The sequence below is a fragment of the Lissotriton helveticus genome, chromosome 7 (genome assembly GCF_964261635.1).
Source record: "Lissotriton helveticus chromosome 7, aLisHel1.1, whole genome shotgun sequence".
NCBI lineage: Eukaryota > Metazoa > Chordata > Amphibia > Caudata > Salamandridae > Lissotriton > Lissotriton helveticus.
In genome coordinates this window covers 1,148,160,744-1,148,188,147 of record NC_136068.1, presented here as the reverse complement: position 1 = coordinate 1,148,188,147, position 27,404 = coordinate 1,148,160,744, and the positions used below count along the sequence as shown (strand labels likewise).

The 27,404-nt window shown below is 47.1% G+C and overlaps 1 protein-coding gene across 2 annotated transcripts in view; it reads right to left on the bottom strand.

Annotated features, from left to right (window-relative positions):
* Positions 1–27,404, bottom strand: part of ABCA5 (ATP binding cassette subfamily A member 5) — a 1,464,780-nt gene that overhangs the window by 463,655 nt on the left and 973,721 nt on the right. For both annotated transcript variants that reach the window (XM_078654285.1, XM_078654286.1), the window contains exons 30-31: positions 23,939–24,056; positions 23,742–23,833 (exon numbers count right to left, since the gene is read on the bottom strand). In XM_078654285.1, coding sequence (XP_078510411.1) covers positions 23,742–23,833; positions 23,939–24,056 — 210 coding nt within the window. The remainder of the gene's footprint in view (positions 1–23,741; positions 23,834–23,938; positions 24,057–27,404) is intronic.

The window sequence follows — 27,404 nt, the reverse complement described above, 5'->3', positions numbered from 1 at the left end:
AACAGGATCAAAAAAGGATCAAAAAAGTTAGTCAAAAATGACTAGGGTTACTGCTTTTTCCAGATCTGTGCTTGCTGGCGTGGAAAAAAGAAGAACTGACGTCAGCATGCGGAGGCGGCGTCTAAGTACTCCGACGACGTCATCACGGCGCCCACAACGCCGACGACGGACGCGGAGCCGCAGACGACGCCTACCGACGCGCAAGGGTACTGCTACGCAAAATTTTCCGGATCCAGTCTGACGCCTGGGGATATTCTAAGGTAAGGAATCTAATACTAACGTGTCTCTTTCAGATATAAAGGCCTCCCGATGGTCGCCCCCTCCCCCATAGTAGTAGCTGGTATTAAAAAAACACGTATAACCCGACTTGTAAAGTGGGACTATGCTCCATGTTTCCTGGAAAATACAGATTTTATTTATTTATTTATTTAAGTTTTGTATAGCGCTGGCTGGACCCGAGGGTATCAGAGCGCTTCACAGCACATACCAATATACAATAAAGGAAAATGAGGACAGAGAACAAGAGCAAGGAGGACAGGCAGGTCATAAAGTCAGTACAACATCTTGAGCGCAATATGGGACGGAGCTCAGGAGCGAATCATCCGGCTCTGGGTTCAAAGAGAGGGCGGCCTTTCGCAGTCAGGCGTGGGGTTCTCACTGCGAACCAGAGCCCTCCCGGAAGAGGGCTTTGAGTAGCGTCTTGAATTACGGGAAGGAGGCTGTCATTCTGATGTGGGGGGGATGGAGTTCCAGATCCTAGGGGCATTGCCCGCAAAGGATTTATTTGCGGTTTTGTGCTTCTGTGATTTCAGAGGGATGAGTAGGAGTGTGTTGGAGCTTCTGAGGTTCCTGGATTGACCGGCCCTTTTGAGTTTGGAGGCCAGGTATTCTGGTTTGCCTGTATGCAGGGCTTTATGTGTGAGGCAAGCCATGCGGAAGCTGGCTCATTGGTCTATCGGGAGCCACTTCAATTCCTTGAGTGCCGGGGAGATGTGCTCATATTTTTTTGTTCCTGTGACCATTCTTGCTGCTGCGTTGAGGGTGGAGGTGAGAGGTCCTAGGTGCGATTTGGCTGTTCCAGTCAGCACTGTGATGCCATAGTCAATTCTGGACAGCACCAATGCCTGAGTGGCCTGTTTCAAGTCTTTAGGGGGGAGGAAGGGTTTGATTTTGTAGAGAAGTTTCAAGTTCAGGAACGCACTTTTGGCTGTTTTTGAGATGTGTTTCTTCATGTCCAGTTTGGGGTCGAGCGTGATCCCTAGGGATTTTGCGGAGTCTGTTGGCGCTAGAGAGACATTGAGGGCATTTACGGCTTTGAGCCATTCCACTATTTGGGGGTTTTCATCTCTTTTTCAAATGAGGAGTACTTCCGTTTTCTCTTCATTAAGTTTGAGGTGGTTGGCTGAGAGCCAGTGTTGGACCTCCATGAGTGTATCGTTTAGTCTGTGAATGTTTGCGATCGATGTGATTTCCAGATAGAGTTGGGTATCATCTGCGTAGAGATGGAAGGGGATGTTGGATTTCCTTAGAAGTGAGGTGAGGGGTTTCATGTAAATGTTGAAGAGTTGTGGGGAGAGTACTGACCCTTGAGGAACTCCTCTGCTGATGGGGAGGGGGTCTGATTCGAAGCTGTTGATCATTATTCTTTGAGTGCGGTTGTTGAGAAAAGAGGAGAACCATTTTAAGACCGTCTTTTCAATGCCCGCTCTCTCTTGGAGGACCTTGAGTAGTAGGGTATGATCCATTGTGTCGAACGCAGCCGATAGGTCAAGGAGGATGAGGAGGCTATATTGGTTGGAGTCAAGTGACATGTGCAGATCATCTAGGACATTTAGGATTACGGTTTCAGTGCTGCAGCCTTTGCTGAATCCTGACTGCTGTGTGTCAAGTAGATTAGTGTTCTCTAGATGTTGGGTTAATTGTGAGAGCACACATCTTTCCAGAATTTTGGATAGGAGCGGAAGGTTCGAGACCGGTCTGAAGTTGTTCATGTCCAGGTGGTCAAGGCCAGGTTTTTTAGCAGTGGCGTGAATTGTCCTAGTTTAAGGAAGTCCGGTATGGAGCCCTCGCTCATGGAGCTGTTGATGATTCTGCCCCATATTGGAGCTAGAGTGAGCTTCAGCTCCTTGGTGAGTCTCGCAGGCAGTTGATCGAGGGAGTGTGAAGAGGGTTTAGCGGAGGCGATAAGATTGGATATCATTTCATCCTAGACTGGCCGGAAGGATGACCAGCGGATGGAAGAGGTACTGTGGGGTTGTGGTTGGTTGCAGGACTCCGGGTTTCTGAGCGGGAGGAGGGCTTCGAGCTGAATGAACGATCAATTTTAGCAATTTTTTCATTGAAAAAGCTTGAAAAGTTGTCGCAATGGGTTTTGGACGCCGCCGTGTTAGCTGCCGCTGGAATGGAGGTTTGGTTCTTAATGATGTTGAAGAGTTCTTTGGGGCGATTTTTGGCATTGTCTAACGCGGAACAGAAGAAGGATGATTTTTTACTCTTGATATGAATGTAGTAGTTTTTGCGTGCTTCCTTGAGTTGATCCCGATGGCGAGGGGTGGGGTTGTTCCTCCAGGTTCTTTCCAGGGATCTGAGGTGTCTTCTTTCTTCATTAATGTCCATAGAAAACCATGACCTTAAGGGAGTGCTTCTGGGTTTTTTCAGTTTCAGAGGTGCCAGTTGATCCAGGGTGAGCTCCAGGTTGGAATAATAGAGCGAGGTGAGTTCCGAGGTTGAGAGGGACTCCGACGTGTTCGGGAGGAGAGAGCTGAGTCCTTCTTCTAGCTTGTCTCGGGGGACTCTGAATGGGTTCCTGACCCACTTAGGGGAAGCTTGAGTGGGTGGAAGGGATAGGGCCGGCTGGTTGATATGAAAGAGAATGATGTGGTGGTCTGACCAGTCCACCGGGATGATGTGGACTGCATTTTTGTTCGCAATGATTGCATCCAGGATCGCTCCTCTGTAGTGCGTTTCCTCTGAACAGTGTTGGGTCATCGCGTTGTCTTCCAGAAGGGTGTTAAGTGATTGAATGAGCGGGTTATTGGTTTCGTTCCATCTTAGGTTGAGGTCGCCCAGAATTAAGCTGTGGTCGCTGTTGAGTGCGGATTGGGTGATCAGATCAGATCAGAAAGCTGAGCACTAAATTCGATGGAGTTGCCTGGGGGATAGTAAAGGAGATGGCATTGGCGTGAACTATGAGTGAGAGATTTGATGTTGACCGACAGGCATTCAAAGGAATTGTACAGGCAGGAGGGAATTAATTGCTATGCCGCCACCTTTGTGTATGGGCCTGTCTTTGCGGATAATAGAGAAACCTGGCGGCACCAGCATGTCCAGAGTAGGGAGGGATAGGGTGTTTAGCCAAGTTTCCGTGATGAAGGCTACATCCAGGTCATAAGAGAGGATGGATTCAGCTATTTCTGTTGCATGTTTGACTGCGGACCGGCTGTTGATGAGCATACAGTTCATGGGGGGATCTTTTTTTGATTTCGCATTGTCAGGCTTGGCTCTGGGTAGAGAGGATAGATACATGGGGGGTCTGGTGTCTCTGCGAGGGAGCGGGACCCTACCCATTCCCGTGATGACTTGGATCGAGGAGGTGGAATTCGAGTTTAACAGTGGGGCCTGGGCTGGCTGGTTCGGTGGGAATTCGTAAGATGTGACTAGTGCACTCACTTCATGGTTGGAGAGGGAGGGAATAGTTCTTCAGCGCTTGACTGCTCGCGACTCAATCAGGACTTTAGTAAGAGGAGGCAGGGAATCTGAGGGGGGAAGGGACCGGTTGGTGGGCAGAAAGTAATTCCTAGGGAGAGGTGGAGGGATGAGGGGTGCTGCGGAGGGAGGGGGGCATCTGGAGATTCCCTGGGGTGGATAAGGGAGGGGCGGGCAGCTGGAGATTCCCTAGGGCGGATAAGGTTTCCTGCAGGCCAAGGATCAGGGTCGCAATCTGCGCTTCTATAAGGTCAAGGCGTTGCGTCGGCTCGGGTGAGGGGGAAAGGAGGAGAGGGTGGGTGAAGCAAAGTCCAGGATGTGAGGGGATTTGGGGCGAGTTCCTGCTGGGGAGGTTCGTAGGAGGGGGGGAGCTGGATACGGTTTGGAGTTCAGTAGTGGGAGGACTAGCGAGGGAGGGGGTTGCGGTCCCTTCGGGGGTGAAAGTTAGCTTCCAAGGAGGGGCGGTGAGAACTAGAGGAGAGTGGGTAGGTGGGTTAGGGGGTTGTGCCTCGGTGTTGTCAGGTCTATAGATCGAATGTGGGCGGGCTAGAGAGTGTGGGGGGTCATTGTTCAGTAGGAGTTCTACGTTATCTTTATTTGCAGGGACGGTGAGAACTGGAGAGGAGGGGGTTTGTGGGGGAATTTGCAAGTATAAAGTTTGTAAAGTATCTAAGGAAGACAAGAATAAAAAGGAAGAGGCATTGCCAAAAATTGGCACAGTACCTGATTCAATTACAAATTGCCCTACGTTGCTTGTCCAAAAATAAAATGAAAGAGGGGTTGCCCTGCCCTGCCTCTTCCTGGCAATGGCTTGCCTCTTCCTGGCAATGACGGGCCCGCCTGCGCGCGTCCCGCACTGCGGGAGGGCAATGGAGCTCTTATGGCGCCTCTAGGCACGATTCCGGCGTCACAGGCGCGAGGGCGCAAAGGCTGCTGGAACTTGTGGTCGGGCCGTTCCCCTCACGGCCTGCAGTGTCCAAATTCGGCCGTTCCTCTCACCGCAGCAGCGGCGGCTACATCGTGAGTGTCCAGGTGTTTTTAACTGTCCCGCGCTGTAGGAGGGCAATGGAGTTGTTATGGCGCCTCCAGGTGTGATTTCGGCATCAGGGTGCAAAGGCTGCTGGAACTTGTGGTCGGCCATTCCCCACATGGCCTGAGGTGTCCAAATTCGGCCGTTCCCCTCAGGGCTGCATCAGCAGGCTGCATCAAGTGTGTCCCAATGTTTGCCAATTCATTTTTTGAGTAGGGGTAGGGGGTAGATAACCTAAGGATAGCCTGAGAGGATTGGAGGATGTGAGGGGGCAAGATGAAAGGGAACTGATTACAAGAGGCTTGGCTGGAAGACTTTACTCCAACTGAACACCACTGCTTAAAGGAAATAGTGGGATGCTAGTGGAAAGGTATGGAGCAAGAAACTGTTGCATCCCTGTTGTATAATGTTTTGTCATCACTAAACAATAGGAGGAGTACACCCTGGAGGCACCTCAATGCCTCCGTCGCAGAGAAAGAGGTGCACAAAAGAAGGACAAATGTATCCTTTGTTAGAAGACCCCTCACTCACCAACCTAGTTGGTGACATGCTTCATCATCGAGGTCCCACCGGGATAGCCGAGCGCCATTCGGGTGTGCTGCGACTCCTGACTACAGTGGAGCAGGTTGTTTTTGTTTTTTTGTGTGTGAGTGAAAAAAGTGGTTTAAAAGTTGGCCAGTTTAAAACCCTCTACAAAAGACTCTTTCTTCTGGAGAAACAGGGCAATAATAAATATTCGTGGGATACCATGCCAGGTTAGGTTGACCTGTGGTATCGGAAGTGAAGTGAAGAATAAAAATGGTCTACATGTTTCAACCTCATGAATGACTATCAGGTTTTGGTCAGGACCAATAGAGGTAACCTGGGCGGTATACACACGCTAAGGTGTACCCTACCCTTGGCTACTCAGTAACCCCACCTAGTACTCCCAGTGGTGGTTTATGTTTCCTTTCCTGGATTCTAGAAAGGGAAATCCTGTAAAGACAAAAAAACATTCACAAAGCATAATTCATTAAATCCAAAGCGTGTTCAAGTTCTCCTCTCGTTCTACATCCAGTGCACTGAACAGTGAAGAAACATTGGATGTGTTTACATGACTCAACTGGTCATGCCAAATGTGCCATTAAAGAGTCTAAGGCACCATGGGACTTAAAATCCGCAGGGCTAGCATTTGCCCTTAATTATATATTACAACCCACTCAAACATAAGTGTGTGTCTGTGCACTCTCACAAAACTCGCCGTGTTGCACAATTCCAGCTGTGAGCAATCGCAGTGCTGACAAAAGGCAGGTGTTCCGCTTGTCAATGATCAGAACACACACTTGTATTTCATATCTTAATTCGTGGATGTCAACGCTCCCACTCAGCTAGTGAGGGCGTAGCACAAGTTACTACTTGTGTAACGATATATCTGCAAGAGACATTAGTTAGTGATAGATTCCTTACCTTAGAATATCCCCAGGCGTCAGACTGGATCCGGAAATTTTTGCGTAGCAATACCCCTGCGCGTCGGTAGGCGTCGTCTGCGGCTCCGCGTCCGTCGTCGGCGTCGTTAGCGCCGGAATGACGTCGTCGGAGTACTTAGACGCCGCCCATGCGCGCTGACGTCAGTTCTGATACACAGCTTTTCCGCGCCAGATACGCAGAGCCATGATAGAACCAACACTGGTGCCAAGAAACTAGGGCCCTGAAAGGGGATGACCTTAACCCTAGATATCGGTTCGCAGAACGGGGAGGATGGGTGGGTCGGTAAGGAATCTATCACTAACTAATGTCTCTTACAGATATATCGTTACACAAGTAGTAACTTGTGCATCTGAAAGAGACATGTTAGTGATAGATTCCTTACCTTAGAATAGATACCCCAGCAATACCAACCCCGGTGGTGGGTCTGCGAACCAATAATCACACCAGAAAGTCCTGGAGGACGGAACGGCCAAAGAAGCCATCCCTCCGGACTTGACTGTCCAGGAAGTAATGTTGTGCGAACGTGTGCAGCGAGGCCCACGTAGCTGCCTGGCAAATGTCCTGTAAGGGCACTCCCCGGCCCAGGGCAGTTGTAGTTGCCGTGGCCCGAGTGGAAAAAGCCCTCAATCCAACAGGGGGCTCCTTCTTAACCATGGAGTAACATGCCTGGATACACAAGATGATCCAGCGGGAGATGGTCCTCTTGTGTACCGCCTTCCCCTTCTTAGCACCCACGTAGCCAACAAAGAGTTGGTCATCCACCCGGAACTGGCGTGAGCGATCCAAATAGAATGAGAGCGCACGATTTGGATCCAGACGGTGGAGCCGCTCTTCCTCTTTAGAGGGATGCGGAGGCGGAAAGAAGGTTGGCATGGTGATGGACTGCCCGATGTGGAAGGCTGAGACAACCTTGGGCAGGAAAGATGGATTGGTACACAACACAACCTTGTCCGGATGGACAGAAAGGAAAGGTGGAGTACAAGAATGGGCCTGGAGCTCACTCACTCTCCTGGCAGAGGTGATGGCAACCAGGAAAGCAGTCTTTAGAGTCAGAAGACGAAGAGGACAGTTGTGAAGTGTCTCAAAGGGAGCGCACATCAGGAAGGTAAGAACAAGGTTCAAGTCCCACTGGGGCATCACGAAGGGAACAGGAGGGAACATGTGCGTGATGCCTTTAAGAAATCCATTTACAATAGGGCACTTGAACAAAGAAGGCTGATCAGGTAGCCGTAAGAAGGCAGAAAGGGCAGAAAGGTAGCCCTTGACAGTGCCCAGAGCAGAGCCCTGCTGGGCAAGAGAAAGAAGGAAGAGGAGAACCTCAGAGAGGGGGGCAGAGAGTGGATCCACAGCCTTTGCTGTGCACCATGCCACAAATCTGTTCCACCTGCAGGCGTATACCGACTTTGTGGAGGGACGCCTGGCTGCCAGAATGACATTACAGACTTCGGGAGGCAAGTCAAAGGGCCTCAACTGTCGCCGCTCAATCTCCAAGCTTGTAGGTGGAGACTGGACAGGTTCGGGTGGAGGACCGTACCCTGCTGCTGCGACAGAAGGTCCTCCCGAAGGGGCAGACGAATCGGGGGATCGACTGACATGCTGAGTAGCTCGGGATACCAGTATCTTCGTGCCCAGTCCGGAGCCACAAGGATGACTTGGGCCCGGTCGCGCCTGATCTTCTTCAGCACTCGGGGCAGAAGTGGTATAAGCGGAAAGGCGTACAACAGACCGCAACTCCACTCGCGACGAAAAGCGTCTCCGAGCGAGTGCCGCCTTGGAAATTCCAACGCGCAGAACTGATGACATTGCGCGTTCTCTTCGGTGGCGAATAGATCTAACCAAGGCTCTCCCCAATGCTGAAAATGGCCTTGCGCCACGTCCGAGTTCAGACGCCATTCGTGATCCATCATGCACCGACGGCTGAGTTCGTCCGCCCTGGCATTCAGAGAACCTGCCAGGTGTTGAACTACCAGGGTCACACCCTGACTTTCCACCCACTGCCAGAGGCGCAGAGCCTCCTGGCATAGGGTCCACGACCCCACCCCGCCCTGTTTGTTGCAGTACCACATGGCGGTGGTGTTGTCCGTGAACACCTTCACTACACTCCCCCGGACAGAGGGGAGGAATGCCTTCAGCGCTAGACGAATCGCCCGTAACTCCAACAGGTTGATGTGGAGCCGGGCCTCCGCCGGAGACCAGAGTCCTCTGATCTCCGCCTCTCCCATGTGGCCACTCCAGCCCTGGAGGGACGCGTCCGTCACAACTACGTGCTCCGGGTGGGGTAGGGAGAGGGATCTGCCACTGACCCAATCGCGGTCCGTGAGCCACCACTGCAACTGTCTTGCAGTGCCCTCCGAGATCAAGACGTGATCGGACAGGTTGCCCTGATGCTGTGCCCACTGAAACTTCAGGTCCCACTGCAGAGCCCGCAACCGCCACCGGGCGTGACGCACCAGTAGGATGCAGGAGGCCATCAGCCCCAGAAGCCGCAGCGTCAACCTGACCGAGACTCGGGATAAAGGCCGAAAGATGGGAATCAGAGCCTGAATATCCTGAACCCGCTGTTTGGGAGGGTAAACCTGAAGAGGAGCTTCTGAGAGGGACACAGGTGCGACTTCCGCACATTGATGGAGGAGGTCGGCCGTAGTCTGGAGGTGGCTGACGACTGTCTGGGGCGAGCCCGCCTTCAACAACCAGTCGTCGAGGTAGGGGAAGACTGACACCCCTAACCTGCGCAGATGAGCTGCGACCACCGCCATCACCTTCGTGAACACCCGTGGGGCGCTGGTAAGGCCAAAGGGGAGCACGGTAAACTAAAAGTGCTCGTGGCCTACCGTGAACCGCAGGTAACGCCGGTGGGCCGGCAGGACGGGGATGTGAAAATAAGCGTCCTGCAAGTCCAACGCTACCATCCAGTCTCCGGGGTCCAGGGCAGCTAAGACCTGAGCCAAAGTCAGCATCTTGAACTTCTCTTGACCGAGGAAGCCGTTGACGTTCCGTAGGTCCAAGATTGGGCGCAGGCCCCCCTTGCCCTTCTTGGGCACCAGAAAGTAGTGGGAGTAACAACCACACCCTACTTCTGGCCAAGGGAACGCGCTTGATGGCCCCCTTGGCCAAGAGGGCCGTGACTTCCTCTTGCAGAAGTTGCAAGTGATCCCCCGACACGCGGTGGAATTGCGGTGGCATGGCTGGAGGGATCGCCTCGAAGGGGAGGGAGTAGCCCCTTCGGACGATTTGCAGCACCCACCTGTCCGATGTGACAGTGTGCCAGTGGAAGTGGTGCTGGCGAACCCTGCCTCCCACAGGCGTCACATGGGCCTGAAAGCTCGGACTAGGAAGGCTTGGAGGCAGGTGCTGCGGAGGGAGGTGTGGACTGGCCTCGCCGCTGACCCCGACCGCCGCCGCCACGGCGGTTTCCACGGCCGCTGCTGGGTATTCTGCGGTGCGTGGCTGGCAGCACGTGTGGGGACGCCCCTTCCGTGGCCACGAAAGGAGCGAAAGGCACCCGATTGCTGGCGCGTGGCCGAGAGGCCTAAGGACTTGGCCGTAGCCCTGGAGTCCTTAAAGCGCCCCAGCGCATGGTCTGCCTTGTCGCCAAAAAGGCGATGGCCATCGAAGGGCATATCCAGGAGGGAGGCCTGGACATCGGCCGAGAAATTGGCGGACCTCAACCAGGCGTGGCGGCGAACCGCCACCGTCGTTCCCATCGTCCTGCCCAGTGAGTCCGTGGTATCCAGTCCACACCGGATAGAGTATCGTGCCGCATCTCGACCCTCCACAAGGGCTTGGGCGAGTTTAGCCCGGACCTCCTCCGGGCATTGTGGCAGAACGTCCGCGACCGTGTCCCACAGGGTGTGGGTGTAGCGGCCCAAGAGACACGCGGTATTGACAGACCGCAGTCCCAAACTCAGGGACGAGAACACTTTCTTCCCGAACTGTTCGTATTTCTTGGATTCCCGATCGGGCGGGGCCGTCGGGAATGCGGTCTGGGAAGTGGAGGCCTGGACAACCAGGCTCTCGGGGGTGGGATGGGTGGACAAAAAGCAAGGGTCGCCCGGAGCTGGGCGGTAGCGTCTGGCCACGTTCCTATCCACAGGCGGACCCGTGGCGGGCTTGGACCAAGCGCCCACAAGAACGTCACATAAGGCTTCATTAAACGGCAGCAGAGGCTCACTGGAGCTTGCCTGCGGTTTAAGAACCTCAGTGAGGAGGTTAGTCCTCACGGCCGCAACGGGGAGCTCAAGGCCCAAGGCCTTGGCTGCCCTCGTTAACACTACACTATAAGCAGCCCCCTCCTCCGTAGCCACGGTGGGAGGGGAGACAAATCCAATGTCTGGCGATGTGTCAATACCACTGGCCTCTCCAAGCGCATACGTCCAGTCCTCATGAGACTGGCACTCCTGTGCCAGAGGGTCCTCAGACCCCTCCCAATCACCTCCGTCACCAGTCTCCTGTAACTCAGGGTCAACAGACTGGGCCTCCTCATGGAAATAAAAATCTCCAAAGGCCGTCGGAAGCGGCGCCCAACGGCGCCGTTCCGGTGCCAGAGTCGGACCGAAGGGAAGATTGGGGACGGCGCCCGCAACGGGCGCCGGGGGCGACACCCTCGGGGCCGGCGCCGGTGAGGTCGACCGGCGACGACCCGGATCCGGAAGCGGGTCCGGTGAGGTCCTGCGGCGCCGGGACCGAAGTCGCCGGCAGCGCCGGGGCCGAAGCACCCGGCAGCGTCGGGGCCGAAGCGCCCGACCCGCTAGGGCCTCCAGCCGGGACCGCTGGGCCCGAAGGCGCCGCGGGGCCCGGCCGAGGAGGGAGGGACTTCATGGCCATGAGGTACCGCTCGACCTCCTCCGGCGTTGCGCCGTACCCAGGGACCCGAAGGTGTGGGGCAGGCGGCGACGCTTGCGACTCACTTGGAGCCGCGTGGGCGGTGTCACCCGAACCCCCGGCCGCATCGTGCGAGCGTCGGTGTGGGTCGGAGGAGCGATGATGCCGCTCCGACCTCTCATGCCTCTTACCTGAGGACTTGGATCCTGAGGACTTGGATCCCGACGACCGATGTCCACTCCCGGAGCTGCGGGGACTCCGACCCGTGGCCGGTCCCTCGACCTCCCGTGGGACCGGGACCTGGAGCGGCGCGGGGCCGACTGCCGGAGCTCGAGCCGCTTGCGGGACCGCTCCTGCCTAGCCTTCGACGTCAGGGCCCGGCAGTCAGAGCAGGTGCGGTTGTCGTGGGCTGGGCCTAAGCACTTCAGGCACCGGCGATGGGGGTCCATGACCGACATCAGTCGGTCACACTTCGAACAGGGCTTGAACCCGGGCATCCCTACCGGCACCGTTGGAGTCGAAGACTCGAGTAGAAAATGATCAAAACGATCAAAAGTTTTAGTCAAAAAATGACTAGGGGTAGAGCTTCTCCGGATCTGCGCTAGCTGGCGCGGAAAAAAGAAGAACTGACGTCAGCGCGCATGGGCGGCGTCTAAGTACTTCGACGACGTCATTCCAGCGCTAACGATGCCGACGACGGACGCGGAGCCGCAGACGACGCCTACCGACGCGCAGGGGTATTGCTACGCAAAAATTTCCGGATCCAGTCTGACGCCTGGGGATATTCTAAGGTAAGGAATCTATCACTAACGTGTCTCTTTCAGATATTAAAAACAAGTCAGTCAGTATACATTCAATAAGACACATGCGGGCAAAAACAGGTATCAAGAACAAAGGGAGAAACGAGGGCGCGAGGTTTACTTGCAGCACTAAGGTTGCGTGCCTCATGGGCGCTGGGGTCTGGAGATATGTTCCTACCACGATCTAGATATGAGAACCAAAGTTGTTAGAGCGGAGGGCAGGGGGAGGAGGGGCAGACTTAGAGGTGCCCACCCGCTAAGAGTCTGAAAACTTACTGCATGTGGAACCAGGAGTGGCTGTTCCGCCTATTCCGCGACCCTCATCCGCGCCCCGTGGGATATTCCCGAAGGCTCGCTGTGTTGTTAAGTAGCCAGCTTTTCCGGGTAGGATGCAAACGGGGCGTTGCTGCGCGGGCCGTGGGATGACGTGAATGCTGGGAGCGTCAGGGGGCATTGTTGCCGAAAGTACAGGGTGTCGCCGTTGCTAACGACGCTAGGAGCTCGAGTGTCTCGCTGGAGACAATCGAAGAAAACTCATTTGCCAGGAAAAGCAGGTGCCTGATAAGACACCAGGTTGGCACAAAATGAAAGACACAAGAGGAATGCAGTCAGAAGTAAAACTGCGGTTGTTACAGAGAAAACCCCAAGTGTGTGAAGGGGTAAATATCGGGCACAAATACGGCTAGTGTCCAGGTTCCCATCCTAACCTGGAAAAACGGGCACATCAAAAGCAATGCTAGCTATAGAGTGGTGCTGACCTTGAAGGAAAAATCCCTAGTGTGGGATGGCCTATTACTGGAAAAGTTATCCCTCCATTCTTAGAAGTACCACGGTGTGGGGCGAAGCCTTTTGTCGGAATGGCATAGTAAGCAAAATTACCCTCCACCACAATATCATATGGAGTGAAACACATCCACACCAGGTGGGGGAATTATCAGACATAGCCATCAGTCACCCACATTAAACAGTATCATAATAGATTCAGGTTTCAAGGGGGAGGGAAGGGCAAAAGGTCTATTTTGGGAGAACAGAATTCCACGGAATATTATTGTTTAGTCCATTTTTGTGCGTGGAGAGCCTGTATATCCAACGTTGCTCTTTCTCGAATAAATGTTGTTGCAGTCTCTCTCCTGGTTTTATTTGCTCTATGGCAGTCCACCTCATGTCATTGGGTGTGTGGTTCATCGAGAGGAAATGTTCAGTGAGTTTCGTCATTGATTTTTGTACAATCAATTGTGCTGCGGTGTTCACAGATTCTTTGTTTTATTCTTCTACTGGTCATTCCCACAAATTGGAGATTGCATGGGCACACAATCCTATAGAGTACATTGGTACTGTTACAATTGGTGTGCGCTCGTAAAGTCCACACCTTTCCGGGCTCTAGTGCCAGTGTCTTTGTGTTTTCTGTAAGGTAACAGACACTGCAATTGCCACACGTGGAATGTCATGTGATGTCTGGTAAGCCCCAAGCATTAAGTACAGTTGCTGATTTTTCTTGGGTGGTTTCTTTAGGGCGTGTATTCACAACTACGTCTTTAATGCTTCTCGCTTTCCTGAAGGAAAAAAGTGGTTTCTCCCACTTCAGATTTTCTGTATTCAGAAGTCCAATGCTTGTTGATAGATTTAGTGGCCAGATTCCATGCTGGGTTGTATGTGGTTACGCAGGTTAATGGTATTTCATTCTCAGTTTTTGATGTATTCTCCAAAAGTGCCGCTCTTGGTTGATTTCAAGCTCTTTTTTGGCACTTAGTGAGAATTCTCTCTGGTTATCCTCTCTCCGTCAGTTTGTTCGTAAGATCAATAACCTGCTTGCGGTAGTCGGTGATCTTACTGCAGTTACGACGGATCCTCAGGTATTGTCAATAGGGCAGATTTTCTCTTAGAGGCCTGGGATGTAAACTTTCATATCTTAGTAAGTTGTTCTTGCCGTTGGTTTATAATGAGTTCTTGTTTCCAGGCGCCCATTTTCCTTAGCGATAACAACATCCAAAAATATCATAGTGTCGTGGTCTTTAGTATGGGTGAACTTCAAGTTCTGATCACATTGAGTGTTGATCCAGTGAAAAAAAGCAGAAAGGGTGTCTTCCGGTCCTTGCCAGATGGCAAGGACATCATCGATGTATCTCTTCCAGAAGATGATGTGGGATCGGAATGGGTTCTGTTAGTTCAGTATGTATTTTTGCTAAAATTCAAAAACGTACAGACCTGCCACGCTAGGGGCAAAAGTACTGCCCATTGAAGTGCCCCCAATCTGGAGGTAGAGCGCTCCCTAAAATTAAAAAAAGTTCCTTTTTAAAGCCAGTCTGGCACATTCCAGAATGAAGTTTTTAGGTGTCCGAAATGTCCATTCATTGTCATCCAGAGCTCTCTTGAGTACTTCCAGAGTATCATCCTGGGGAATGCTTGTGTAGTGGCTTTCAATATCAAAGCTCACCAATATTGTAGTCTCATTCACTTGAATCTGGTCCTGGAGTTGTAATAGACTCTTGGTATCTTGTAGATATGTGGTGGTGAATTGTACAAGCGTTTTGAAGAAAACATCGAAAAAGCGTGACAGAGGTTCTAACAAGGAACCTATCCCAGAAACTATGGGCCTTCCTGGAGGGGGGAGTTTGTTTTTATGCATTTTTGGCAAAGTGTAAAAATAAGGGATTTTGCCTTCACTGTTGCACAAAAATTCTGCCTCCTGCTTTGAAATGTACCCCATTGTCTCCGCGTGGTCAACCAAGGACCTGATTTCCTGCTTGAGATCTATGGTGGGATAAGTTGTAAGTCTCCGGTAGTTTCTATCATCCGATAGTAGTCTCAGGCATTCTCTTTGATAAGCTTCCTTATCTTGGACAACCACCACACCTCCTTTGTCCGCTTGTTTTATGACAATGTTGTCACATTTTCTCACGCTCTCTAGAGCCGCATTCTCCTCTTTGCTCATGTTCATTAAGGGCCGTTTGGGTTCCAGGTTTTCGATATCATTGAAGACGGCCTGTTCGAAGGCTGCCACTTCTACTGGGACAGTGTGTGGTGGTGGTGTGAAGGTGGACTTCGATCAAAGCCCTGTCTCATTAGGATCTTCACTAGGTGGAATTTCTCCTTGTTTTTCGAAAAATGCTTTGAGTCTTAATTTACGGAAGAAGCTTGATAGTTCGCAATGAAGTTGGACCTTATCCAGCTGGGAGGTGGGCACAAAACCTAGTCCTTTATTAAGGACTTTCTCTTCGATCCTAGTCAGTGGTCTGGTTGCGAGATTTGTTACTAGGCCCTGCTGTTGCTTGTCCCTGCCTGGGGTCCCCGTGTCCCATTTTAAGTCCCATGGTGTCTTAGACTCTTTAATGGCACATTTAGCATGAACAGTTGAGTCATGCAAACAAAACTAATATTTCTTCACCGTTCAGAGCACTAGATGTAGAATGAGAGGAGCACTTGAACACGCTTTGGATTTTTTCAATTATGCTTTGCGAATGTTTTTTGTCTTAACAGGATTTCCCTTTCTAGAATCCAGGAAAGGAAACATAAACCACCACAGGTAGGGTACAACTTAGCGTGTGTATACCACCCAGGTTACCTCCATTGGTCCTGACGAAAACCTGATAGTCATTCATGAGGTTGAAACATGTAGACCATTTTTATTCTTCACTTCACTTACGATACCACAGGCCAACCTAACCTGGCATGGTATCCCACAAATTGTTATTGTTGCCCAGTTACTCCAGAATAAAAAGTCTTTTGTAGAGGGTTTTAAACTGGCCAACTTTTAAACCACTTTTTTCACTTACACACAAAAAAACAACAACAACCCACTCCACTGTAGTCAGGTGTCGCAGCACACCTAGATGGCACTCGGCTATCCGGGTGGGACCCCGATGATGAAGCATGTCACAAACTAGGTTGGTGAGTGAGGGGTCTTCTAACAAAGGACACATTTGTCCTTCTTTTGTGCACCTCTATCTCTTCAACGACAGAGGCATTGTGTTGCCTCCAGGGTGTACTCCTTCTATTGTTTAGTGATATTGATTAAGGGGACCAGGAGTGTTCCCTTGCAGAATACCCTTTCTCTCTCATTGTTTTTCCTAATGTTTTGTCATGCCTGCAATCTGATGATAATTAAAAAATAAAAATGTATAAAAAAATAAAACTGTGGAATTGCATCTGAGTCATGCGACACTTCAGGTAAGAATGTGCAAACTATGAACCATTGTGGACTTTACACATGCACAATTGGTCTGTTTTGCTAGATATACAAGTGTAACCACTTTTATATATATTTTTTGAATTTTTCCCTCTGTGTATATATAGTCATTCAATGATGCATTCACGATTGGGAAATTCTATCTATTATCCGTTATCCGTTCTACTTATACCCCTTGGGATGCACACATTACAAACCTTGTTTTGATTCAGGTTAGTGTCAGTGCCGGGAGAAAATGCTCTTCTGTCTCTTCACTCTAGGCACTGATGGAGGCTTTAACATGGAGGCTAACATGCACAATTTCCACTTCACGATTTCTGCTTGTAACCGGAGCAGAGTATACATTGCCATTCCTGCCTTAAGGGAACTATTGTCCAGTTCCCTGTACCAGGAATATCCTCTGACCTTCGCACCATTTCTATCATAAGTCCCCTGTCCTTGAAACACACTCAGGGGAGAGTTCTTTAATCAAAGAGCTGTACTTTATTCTTGATCTAGAGATTTAACCTGCTGTGTTTTAAATTTATTTTCGAACTATTCTTACTGGGTACTCGAGTGAGTAAATGTACCCTTTCATCGTACCAACCCGTGTCCCGCATGAGTGTGGTTTTTGTTGTTTTGTAAATATAATGAAGGCTATGTTATAAAGTGCCATCATAATTATTTCATGATACATACTTCACCATCTCTATATATTCTAAAGATTTTGACTGATTTGATTGATTTTGATTTTGAAATTTATATAGCACACGATTTCCCCAAGGCGTCTAGGCACTGAGCAGTAAATTGCCAGAATTAACAGTAAGAGAGAATTTTAGTTAGAGAACAGCCAGGTTTTTAGTGCTTTTCTAAAGGAAAGCAACATTGGGCTGTTCTTTGTATCAGTCAGGAGTGAGTTCCACAATTTCACTGTGCCCAGAACAAAGATTATTCCTCCCCAACGTGCCTAGTTGAATCTGGGGGTGTGAAGGAGTTTGATCTGCGCTGATCTTAGATTTCTAGCTGGAAAGTACCAGGTGAGGTGTTGTTTCAGGTACTTAGGACCATTCCTGTGCAAAGTTTTGAAAGCTAAACAAAATGATTTAAAGTCTATCCTATTTCTCACTGGGAGCCAGTGTAGCTTTCTTAATCCCTGGGCAGTTGACTGGAGTTTCAGAATGTCCAACAGCAATCTAGCGGCTGCGTTCAGGACCCGCTGTTGTTTGTGCATATGCTGTTTTTGTAAGGCCATATACAGGGCATTTCCGTAATCGAGTCTAGCCAGGGCTAGAACTGTCACAAGTGATTTTACTGCCTTTGGAGGAATAAAAGACCAAAGTTTCTTAATTGTCTTTAGAGTCAGGAAGACCGTAGATGAAACCTTATTAGTCTGGTGTTGAAAGGTCAGGTTATCATCAAAGATGATGCCCAGATTCTTCACCTTCTTGACTGGGACCGGAAAATCACCCAGGCTGGCTAGCCACCAACTATGCGATCAAAAGGATGTGTTGGAAACCAGAAGAAGGACCTCAGTTTTTCCCCCCGTTCAGCTTTAGGCAGTTCGAGCTCATGCACTGATTCACATGGGAAATGCAACAGTTAAAGCAGTCAGCTGTTTCCTCCAAATTTCTGGAGATGGACATCACTGAGTATCGTCCACGTAGGAAATCACGGAGAAGCCAAAGGGCCTAATTAAATCAGCTAAGGGAGTCACATATATGTTAAATAATGTGGGGCTCAGTGAGAAGCCCTAAGGCACCCCACATGGAAGCATAAAGTGTTCAGAGAAGGAAGTTCCGAGCTGAACATACTGAAACTTATTGTTCAAAACATGATTTACGTTGTCAAAAGCCGCTGATAAATCCAGTAGTATCAGAGCGGCCTTGGCACCTGAATCTAGTATTGCTCTAAGCTCCTCTGCTGCCATGACTAAGGTTGTTTCTTAACTATGCCCTTTATGGAAACCATATTGCCAGGGATTCAACAGATCCGCCGATGATATGAAGGCTTTTAATTGGATGTTTAGAATTTTTTCCAGGACCTTAGCTGGGAACGGTATCCTGGAGATTGGCCTATAGCTGCTGCTGTCACCAGAATACGAATTAGTTTTTTTTTAAGAGTGGTAGGATTGAGACTGTCTTCCAAGAATCAGGAAAGATACCAGTACTAATAATCTCCCTGAAAATTATAGTAAGTTCCTCACTGATGAGGTCAGGTGCCAACTGGAAAATTTTAGGGGGGCAAGGGTCTGAGGGTGCTCTGGCCTTTGATGTTCTGACCACCTGGGATATCTGTTCTATGTTTGGTGGATCAAAGAACACCAATAAATTATCGGAATAGGGGAGTGTATTGGCTATAAGGGATCTATAAACGATCTCGTTGAAGAACCGTGCGAGTAGGTTGCAAAATTCCACACTACTGTTGGTGGTTTCTGGAATTTTAACTGGCCTCTTTAAGGTTACAAAGAGTACTTTGTAGAATTACCAGCCTGCAGAATTCTCTCCGAAAAAAACTCTTTTTTTTCCCCAATATTATTTTCTCATAGTCAGTCAGTGTCTGTGCATATAATATTTTATCTGCTGCACTGTACTCCCTGCTCCACCGTCTCTCTGACTTTATAAAGAGTTTTTTTGTGCTCTCAGTGCGTCACAGAACCAAGGTTCAGAATTTTTCTTCGCCTAGTGGAGAAGCTTTTTTCTGGGGCTAATATGTCTGCTGCTACTTTGATCCAGTTGGTAAGTCTGCCGGTTGCCAGATTCACTTTGAATGTTAAGTCAGGCTTTGAGTTCGACAGAGCTGATTGCAAAAACTAGGGGTCGATGTTTCTCCTGTTACGCCCTTTTAGTTCTCTATGAGGATTATGGGAACAAGGTATATGATGTGTGGTGGTTACTGTAAACAATATGGCTTTATGGTCTCACCAAGCGATTGGCAAAACCTCCTGGATTTTCAACCCCTGATTAGATGTAAAAATGCTGTCTAATGTGTGTCCAGCATTGTGTGTGGAGTGCTTGACAATCTGTCTTAACAAGACAGTGGCCATCATGTACACTAGAGAGGCTGTGTTGTGATCTTCTGATTTTTCTAGGTGGTAGGTAAAATCTCACAATATCGAAAAAAGTCCTCTGAATCGATACTAGATTCAATAACAGGGCTGATGGCTTCCGCAAAATAGTTTTATGCACCAGGGGGTCTGTACAGCAACAGTCCTTTAAAAGTATAGTTTTCGCTTAGGGTGATTCTAAAGGATAGCAGGTTCAAAGTCTGGGCTGCTTCCTGTTGGGGAACCCTTTATTGTCAAAGTGTCTTTAAGAATGATTGCTAGTCCCCCACCCCATTTGTCTTGTCAATCACTTCTGATTATTTTAAATCCTATAGGAATTGCTAAGGACAGATCAGGGTCAGAAGTGCTATCCGCCCAGGTTTCGGTAATAAAAGCCATATCTATCTTGTGAGAAGTCATAATTTCTGCAAATTCTAGGTTATGTTTAATAAGGGACTTTGCATTGATAAACATACCCAGGAATGTCTTTGATGATGGAGACTGTTGGGGGCATACCTGCTTGACACTAGTGCAGGCCCTTGATTTCCTATACTGCAATTTTAAAGAGCAGTGATTGTATGCTGTGGGCTCCATTGATAAATCCAACTGAAGGCAGTTAAAGGTTGTCACACCTATTAAAGCTGCACTTTTTGAATATGTAACTATGGGCCCCTTACTAGACATGGAATGGACAGGGGTAGTGGCCCTGGGCCCGGTCTGGGCATGGACGGGCGCAGACGGGCTTGCCTTTGGCGTGCCGGCAGCGTGTCCGCTCCAGGTACCTGATTAAATAGTGAATGCAGCAGGAACTGGCGCGCAGGCACCAGATGCCGCAGGTGAACCGGAAAAGGTTTCCAAGTGTTTCCGGTCTGTAAAAAAAAAAAAACTCCTTGCAACCGGCACAAGCCGTGGCAGAACAAGTGGGGTGAATTATTTACCCCACCTAGGATGTCCCTTTATTAGTTGGTCCCGACTTTCTGTGTGCAATAAACTTTACATGTTTATTCTGTTTTACGGATAATGTTGATTTATTTATGGAAAAGGCAAATAAAATTCCATTAGTTATTACATTTTTTAGTTGTTAAATCTACCAAATTCTCTTTAGCAATATACTCTTTATCCTGGGCCCTTAGCCCTTAAACCCTTAACCTGTATACCCATCACCACTCATTGTTAAGCCCATAGAATAATCACTGCTGAACCATAAATCCCTCACCCTTAATCACTAAACACTGCAGCCTTCAAGCATAATCCCATCAAGGTTCACCCTTCACCCCTAAAACATTGATCACTAAACTCTTCACCTTTAAAAACCTCACCACTAAACTTTTCTTAGTTCACCTTTAAAACTCCAATATTCTTTATTAAACCCTAAAGTATTAAATCCTGACCCATCACTCCTAATACGTTCACACCTACACATGGCCATTCACTTCTAAACCCCTGACCCTTAAACCCTTCTCTCCCAAAATGTACGTCCCTCACCACTAAACCCTTCACACATCACACAAACCCTTAAACCTAAATCATTCACACTTAGATTTTTAGTAACAAGAAAAAGGCCCCTATAATATATCAGTTATCATTCTTGTCAGGTGGTAAATAATATTTATTATTAATCACCTCCCTAGCAGGCAGCAATACCTGAGTGCACAAAAGTGACCCCGCACCCTTCAACAGTTAATATAGGAACGAATAGTAATCAGGAACCAGATGACAACACACTTCACTACACGCCGACACTTTCTTTACGACCTTTACTTCTTTACAACCATCAAAAATTGGGAACTTCTTATACCATGGAATTATGATAACTTATCGTTCCTTGAAATTAACTGAACCTCAAGTGTGAAGACTAATGAGAAGCCTTACTATATAGAGAATTTTGACAAGCCCAGAAGAAGTCCGGTTTCGGACGAAACGCGTTGGCTATTGGTTTTAATCATCATTTGTGAATAAAGAACCTCTTTTTGCTGAAGAACCTGACTTTGGAATTTTTGGGAGAACGACTAGAAAGTTAATTGAACTATGTGAATAACACTACTGAAACTGTATTATTATCATATTAACTGTTGAAGGGTGCGGGGTCACTTTTGTGCAATTTGACTTGAAAACCAAGTTTCCTGGCTTTCTATTATTGGGATCTAGGGGATTGTGTCCCAGACCTCCAGCACCTACACACTCTTATACTTTAGGGACTTCATTACCAGTGCGGGCAGAGCAGCCTTAATCCCCTGTTCTTGTTTGAATTCAGCAATACCTGAGTGGGTGAGCAATTACACACTAAAATGCCGTTCTGAAATGGTAGGAAAATAGCATAAGCAGTGATTTTGGTACCCTATGTCAACAATGAAATTACCTCATAAAAATGACATAAAGGTCCAGTGGAAATGGAAATACAAAACAAGGGGATTTTTATATCTTTTTTCTTTTAGTAGCTTCACAAATCCAAAATCAACAATGTAGGAATATTGCCCTGCTTATATTTTGTACCAAGTTAACATATGAGACAGACTTTCACCTTGAAGACTTACGGTGCTGTGAAGTAACAGCAAGGTGACAGGTAGTGGTCTAAAATACCACCCACACAAGTAGCTTTTTAAACATGTCTCAGGCCTGCCACTGCAGAGCCTGTGAGTGTAGTTTTACTGCCACTTTGACTTGGTATTTAAAACACTTTGCCAAACCTGAAACTCCGCTTGTATTACATATACGTTAACCCTAAGATAGGCCCTAGGTAGCCCAAATTGCAGGGTGCTGTGTAAGTAAAAGGTGGGACATGTACGTTTAAGTTTTGCATGTCCTGGTAGTGAAAACTGCATATATATTTTTTTCACTACTGTGAGGTCTACTCCTCTCTTAGCTTACCACTGGGAATAGCTTAATATACTTTTAAACTCTAATTCTTGATTAGAAAGGAGTAGCTGAATCATTTTTCATATCTTTGGGATGGTAATGATAAATCCTCTTTACTGGTAAAGCTGAATTAGACTTACTATTTTAGAAATGCCACTGTTAGGAAGTGAACATTTCTCTGCTCTTACAGCTCAGTGAGCCTGCAGCCTATCTACAATACACGTCGGATGGGTGACATCTACACTTTGTGCATTCCCTCTAGACAGACACAGGAAGGTTAGGTGTGTCTGAGTACTCATCTGCATTCTGATGGCTCTTTCAGGACAGAAAGGGAGGGAGGAGCTACTACTTGCACCTGCCTAGGTAGTGTCCTGCCCCCACACAAAGGGCTGATTACCCTCTACTAATAGTCTGGAGCCAGGGCTGGGAAGCGAAGACCTCTGCATACGCCAAAGACCCTTCTTTGAAGTCCCCTACTTTAAAATCACAACTGGGTATAAGTACTGGGTCTCTGACCCTCCAAACCAGACACTTCTGAATCTACAACTGGACTCCCTCAGAAGAACTGCTGTGCTTCACCAAGTACTGACACTCTGCTGGACTGCTGACCCGGAAGGCCTGCTTTTCTCTTGTGTTGCCCTGTTGCTCTCTGACCCTGCTGAGGAGAGCTGGATTCTGCCTTGTGCCAAAGTGATCTCCAAGGGCTTGCCTGCTGTCGCTTGAGACTCAGGGCTATCAATGTCTCTACTGTTGCTTGTGTGCCTGTGCATAAACACTGTTGCAGGAGTAGAATCGGCACATTGCATTTGGAACCACCGCATCGCAGCCACTGTATGGAGAAGAATGACTCCTCGCCTATGGACCTGCTGCACTCAGAACTGGCACTTTGCACAGCCGACCCATCGCATCTTCACCACTGTGTAAAGAAAATTGACACATCACCTCGATTGTGGGCTTGACATTGGTGCATCGCCTGTCTGCACCCTGCATCTCGCTGTAGCGACCAAGATCACCGTACTCTGTTCACTTGGCCAGCATGGCTCCTGTTCCTGGTCTGCCCTCCATCGTAGTCGGCTTGAACTGTTTACGTTGCCCTGGTCCAGAGCAACCAGATACCTCCCATTGGAGCCTATTGCTACTAAGAGCTAGAACTCTTTTTTGCCTTAATAAATTCATAACTGGACTTCTACTTATTGGATTTTTGTTGTTTCAGTCTTATTTATTTATAAAAATTATTATCTATTTTCTAAACAAGTGTGGAGTCTTTTTGTGGTGTTTTCTTTGTGTTACTGTGCGTGTGTTGCACAAATACTTTACACATTGCCTGACTGCTCAATGCCAAGCTACCGGTGGGTAAGTACAGGTTATATTTAAGTGTGTATCTAGCTTGCCTTGACTAGAGTGTTGGTCCCCACTTGGACAGGGTGCATACCTCTGCCAACTAGAGAACCTATTTCTAACAATATGGGAGGACATTTTTCCATTAAGTTAGAATAACAAGTGCCTCGATATTTAGAGGCACATAGCCATCTTCAAAAAGCAAGTGGAAATATGCATAGAAAACAGGCCGAAATGCAGAAAAAAACAAGCAGACAATGGAACAGTCATGCAAGCAGGTGTGCGTTAAGGAAAACATGTGATAGCTGATCATGAGAAGTTAACCTGCTGAAGACCTAGCAGTGGAAAAAGAAAATGTTCCCAATTAAATTTACCTGTTCTATTAGTAGCCCCAACTGCTTTCCCACATTGTTTAAACTGACACAATTATAATGAATACATCATTTTTTGAAATTGTTAAGACTGATATCTAACAGGTCAAAAGAGAGGTTTATGACTATTTAGTTAAACATATACCTGTCCAGCAGTAGGTTCGGTGTCTCCTACCAACATGTTAATGAGGGTGCTCTTGCCAGCTCCATTCGGCCCCAAAAGTCCCAGTATTTCTCCTAAGGTCAATCACACACAAAATCTGTAAGAATTCTGTAAGACGTCAAGGAACCTCATATTTCTGAAAATGTACACTTGTTAGAGGTAAATAATTTAGTTCCAACCTTTTTTTACAGAAAGAGAAACATTATTTGTTGTCCATTTCTTAATTTTTCGTCCAAGAAGAAAATTTCGTTTTTCTGTGTATTCTTTATACAAATTGCAGACAAGAACTGCAGGTTTCTAGAGAAAGAAAAAAGCAGAAGATACCACAGTGAAGCCAGGTCCAAAGGATTACTTTTAAAATTAATTTACAAAGATTAACAAAAACAGAAAGCAACTGTTACAAGCATTATAGCAACCTGCTTACCATTTCGCTACCAACTGCTTTGTATCTCTTACTCGTTTGAGAAGGGTACCAGTCTGGCCAGGTTTGAGTCATGACCTGACTGGGAGCTTACCCAACTGGTGCTTATCTGCCTAAGGGAGCCTTTGAGATTATGAGAGAGTATTGGCGTGGAAACTCATACTCAACATTTTGGCCTCCGTTGGCGATGCAGGAGTATTTAGTATATGGGCCTTTTAAAGATTATGTAGTTTCTGCTTATGACTGCTAACCTTGACTGCTCTACCAATTCTTTCCTAGCTCACGAGGTGTATCTACAATGACAGCAAGTATCAATTGCCTTTAAAACAAACACTGCCAAAGCCAATAGGAATTGTTTCAGCAATGTTTGTTCACTTGCCATATTGGCTTCGCTCGTACCATTGGCTAGTAAGCATTTCTAAAGCCAGCAGTGACAGCTAGCCATTGTGGAATTATACTTCCAAGAGGGTCTGCAAGTTGCATCTATAACGTGATGGTCATTTTTAAAGCTACTGCCTTTGCGATTGCTTGCACTGCAATACAACAAGCAATGGCAAAGCCAATACTGCGAACTGCAGCAGCCATAGCCTGCGCTGGGAGAAGATGAACACAGTGAAATAGGGCAGAGATAACACAGGGAAGCCACGATAAAGGCAACTAATCCACTGGAAGGGGAAGAATCTGGTCACTAACAGTTACTTGTGCCATGTAATCTACCACGAAATGCCATGACTTTCAAGGACCGCTATCCCAAACAACGGCAGTGCTTTAAAACGACATTAAAGCAAATGATTAAAAGGGTTGACATGGTGAAGTCTATTCTGTAAAGTATTGGTAACACAAGTTCTCCGACAGACAGTTAAAAACATTGTACTCTGCCATCCTTAACTTGCTTTTCTCCTACACAATTGGCTACTCAACTATAATCAGAGTAAACACACTACCAAAGGGACTGCAAAATAGCAACCAGCATGTGGGAATTACAAAGGCAATATACACAAGGCCAGGCATGTTATAAACAATAGGTTTTAGGGTTAAATATTGATTGTGCTGGGTAACAACCTATGAAATCTTATATTAACCCCTTCCCTGTAATAATAAATAATGTAACTCTGCATTAAGGATTGAATTTAGTTCTCTATACGAAATATGTTTGGTAGTTAGTCCTACCTTTCTTCCATAAGTTCAACACACAGTTACTTTCATCAACATGGAATGTCAAATTTTGCCCAAAGGTTGCATCAAAATCTCAAAGTGTACTAAGCATTGGCGTACTCTACACAATATCAATTATAATGTCTGAAAACAAGAAGCTGCCTTGGCTGAGTGTGGTTATTCTACTGTTGAAACTAATGTAGTGACCCTGCTGGATATGGTCTTCCATTTTCAGACCAACATGAGGTTAAAACCATCAAAAGCATTATTCTGAGTGTATCCGACAATGTCAGGATGCAGATTCGGTGTAGATACCCTCTATTTTGTCAAGCTTTCCTTTGATATGAGACTCTTCCCCTTGTTCAATATATCTCATCAGATGCAAACTCACTACTGTGAGTTCTTGGTTAAGCCTCCCTAAAGTAAATTTCAAAAGATACCATTAGAAAAAGGACACTGCAGTCCAGACTGGGAACACAACTAATCATCTTGAAAGTTACTGTAACAAGAGTATAGGAGGTACAGCTTTCTGAGTTGAAGCAGCTAAACCCTGGAACTTGCTTCCATCAATAATACAAACTACTGCCAACTACCTTGAATTTAGAAGGATTGTTAAGAACTGATTGCACTCTAGATGTGCCCACAGAATGAGGGCTGACCTGGTCTACTAATTCACATAAAATGAAGATGACTGTGATCAGCCTAATATGATAAAAACAATTATTTCTACTATGATTTAAACCATTACTTCTACTGCTCCATTAACTAAATCACCAAATCTACAGAAAATAAAGGAAGCTCCAGGTCAATACCAGGGCACAGCCACTCACAAAGGTCGTTCAGGAGCAGCTTCATGTATGACAAATATAGTTCACATCAACATGGACAAGGATTACCATGGATCTATCAAATTCATAAAATTAGAACAGAACAAGTAATAGATTTAATAAATGTATCACTCACTCATCCAGTAAGTTCTACTAGTACTGAAATCCCCAAAAGTGTTTTCCATAAGCAGCCTACTAGTTAACTTGTGAATAATTACCATTCATGCTATTCATCGCCTGTGGATGGCTCTTGCATGACTTTAGCTAGGAGAGCTTGGCTCGACTGGACTGAACTGGTCTTACTCAAGGACTGGACACCTGCACCCCATGATCGAATACACAACTGACTGCACAATCACCAGAATGACTGCCAGTACGACTAACTGGAAAACCACTCCAGAACAGACTAGTTTAGATTATTAGATTTTAACTCAAGTAGTTCACTATAAAACACGGTTAAAAATAGGCCTGGGCGTACTTGTAATTACATAAGCATAATTTGTGTTATTTGGGGAATTTCATATTGAATCACGGCATTTTGTCTAATTAAGCACCATTTAAATTAAACATTTACTGAGAATGTGCCACTCATGGTACACATTTAGCACAAATGTACAGGAAACCCACTATGCAAGAGACTTTTGCTTGAGGTGCTTTTTATTTTTTGCACTTTTTTTTAGTGCGTAATGCAGTCTTGTGTCAAACTTTTACAGGAGGACACATTTTGTGCTAAAATATAAAGCTAACCGGCAGATTTGTATTTGACGTAATAGTGGAAATTTGATATATTTACATGAATTACACACACATCTATTTAAAAACAAATTCAATATCAAGATGAAAAAGTTCAAGAAAAAATATAAAACAATTATTAACCTATAAAAATATTAACTCCAGACATGAAAAAAAGAATGAAGTGAAGATGTGAAAGATGGTGCACATCTCTTCTCTTGCCCATTTCAGAGATATAACAGCATTCAGCTACCAGGGTATCCATCAGCTCACTTTCATCATTAAATAGTTTGATACGTCTTCTGCTAAAGCTTTTTTTTCTTTCTTTTACAGCACTTAGCACTATTGTAGGAAATAGGAATACTGGTTGAGGGGGGTAAACCTCTTCTCAGTCAGTCAGTCAAAATAACTTTATTTCGCCGATACAATATCAGGATAAAAAGTATTCTACAAACATACTTTCATCAATATTAAAAGCAACCATTACACATTTAAAATAACATGTAATTA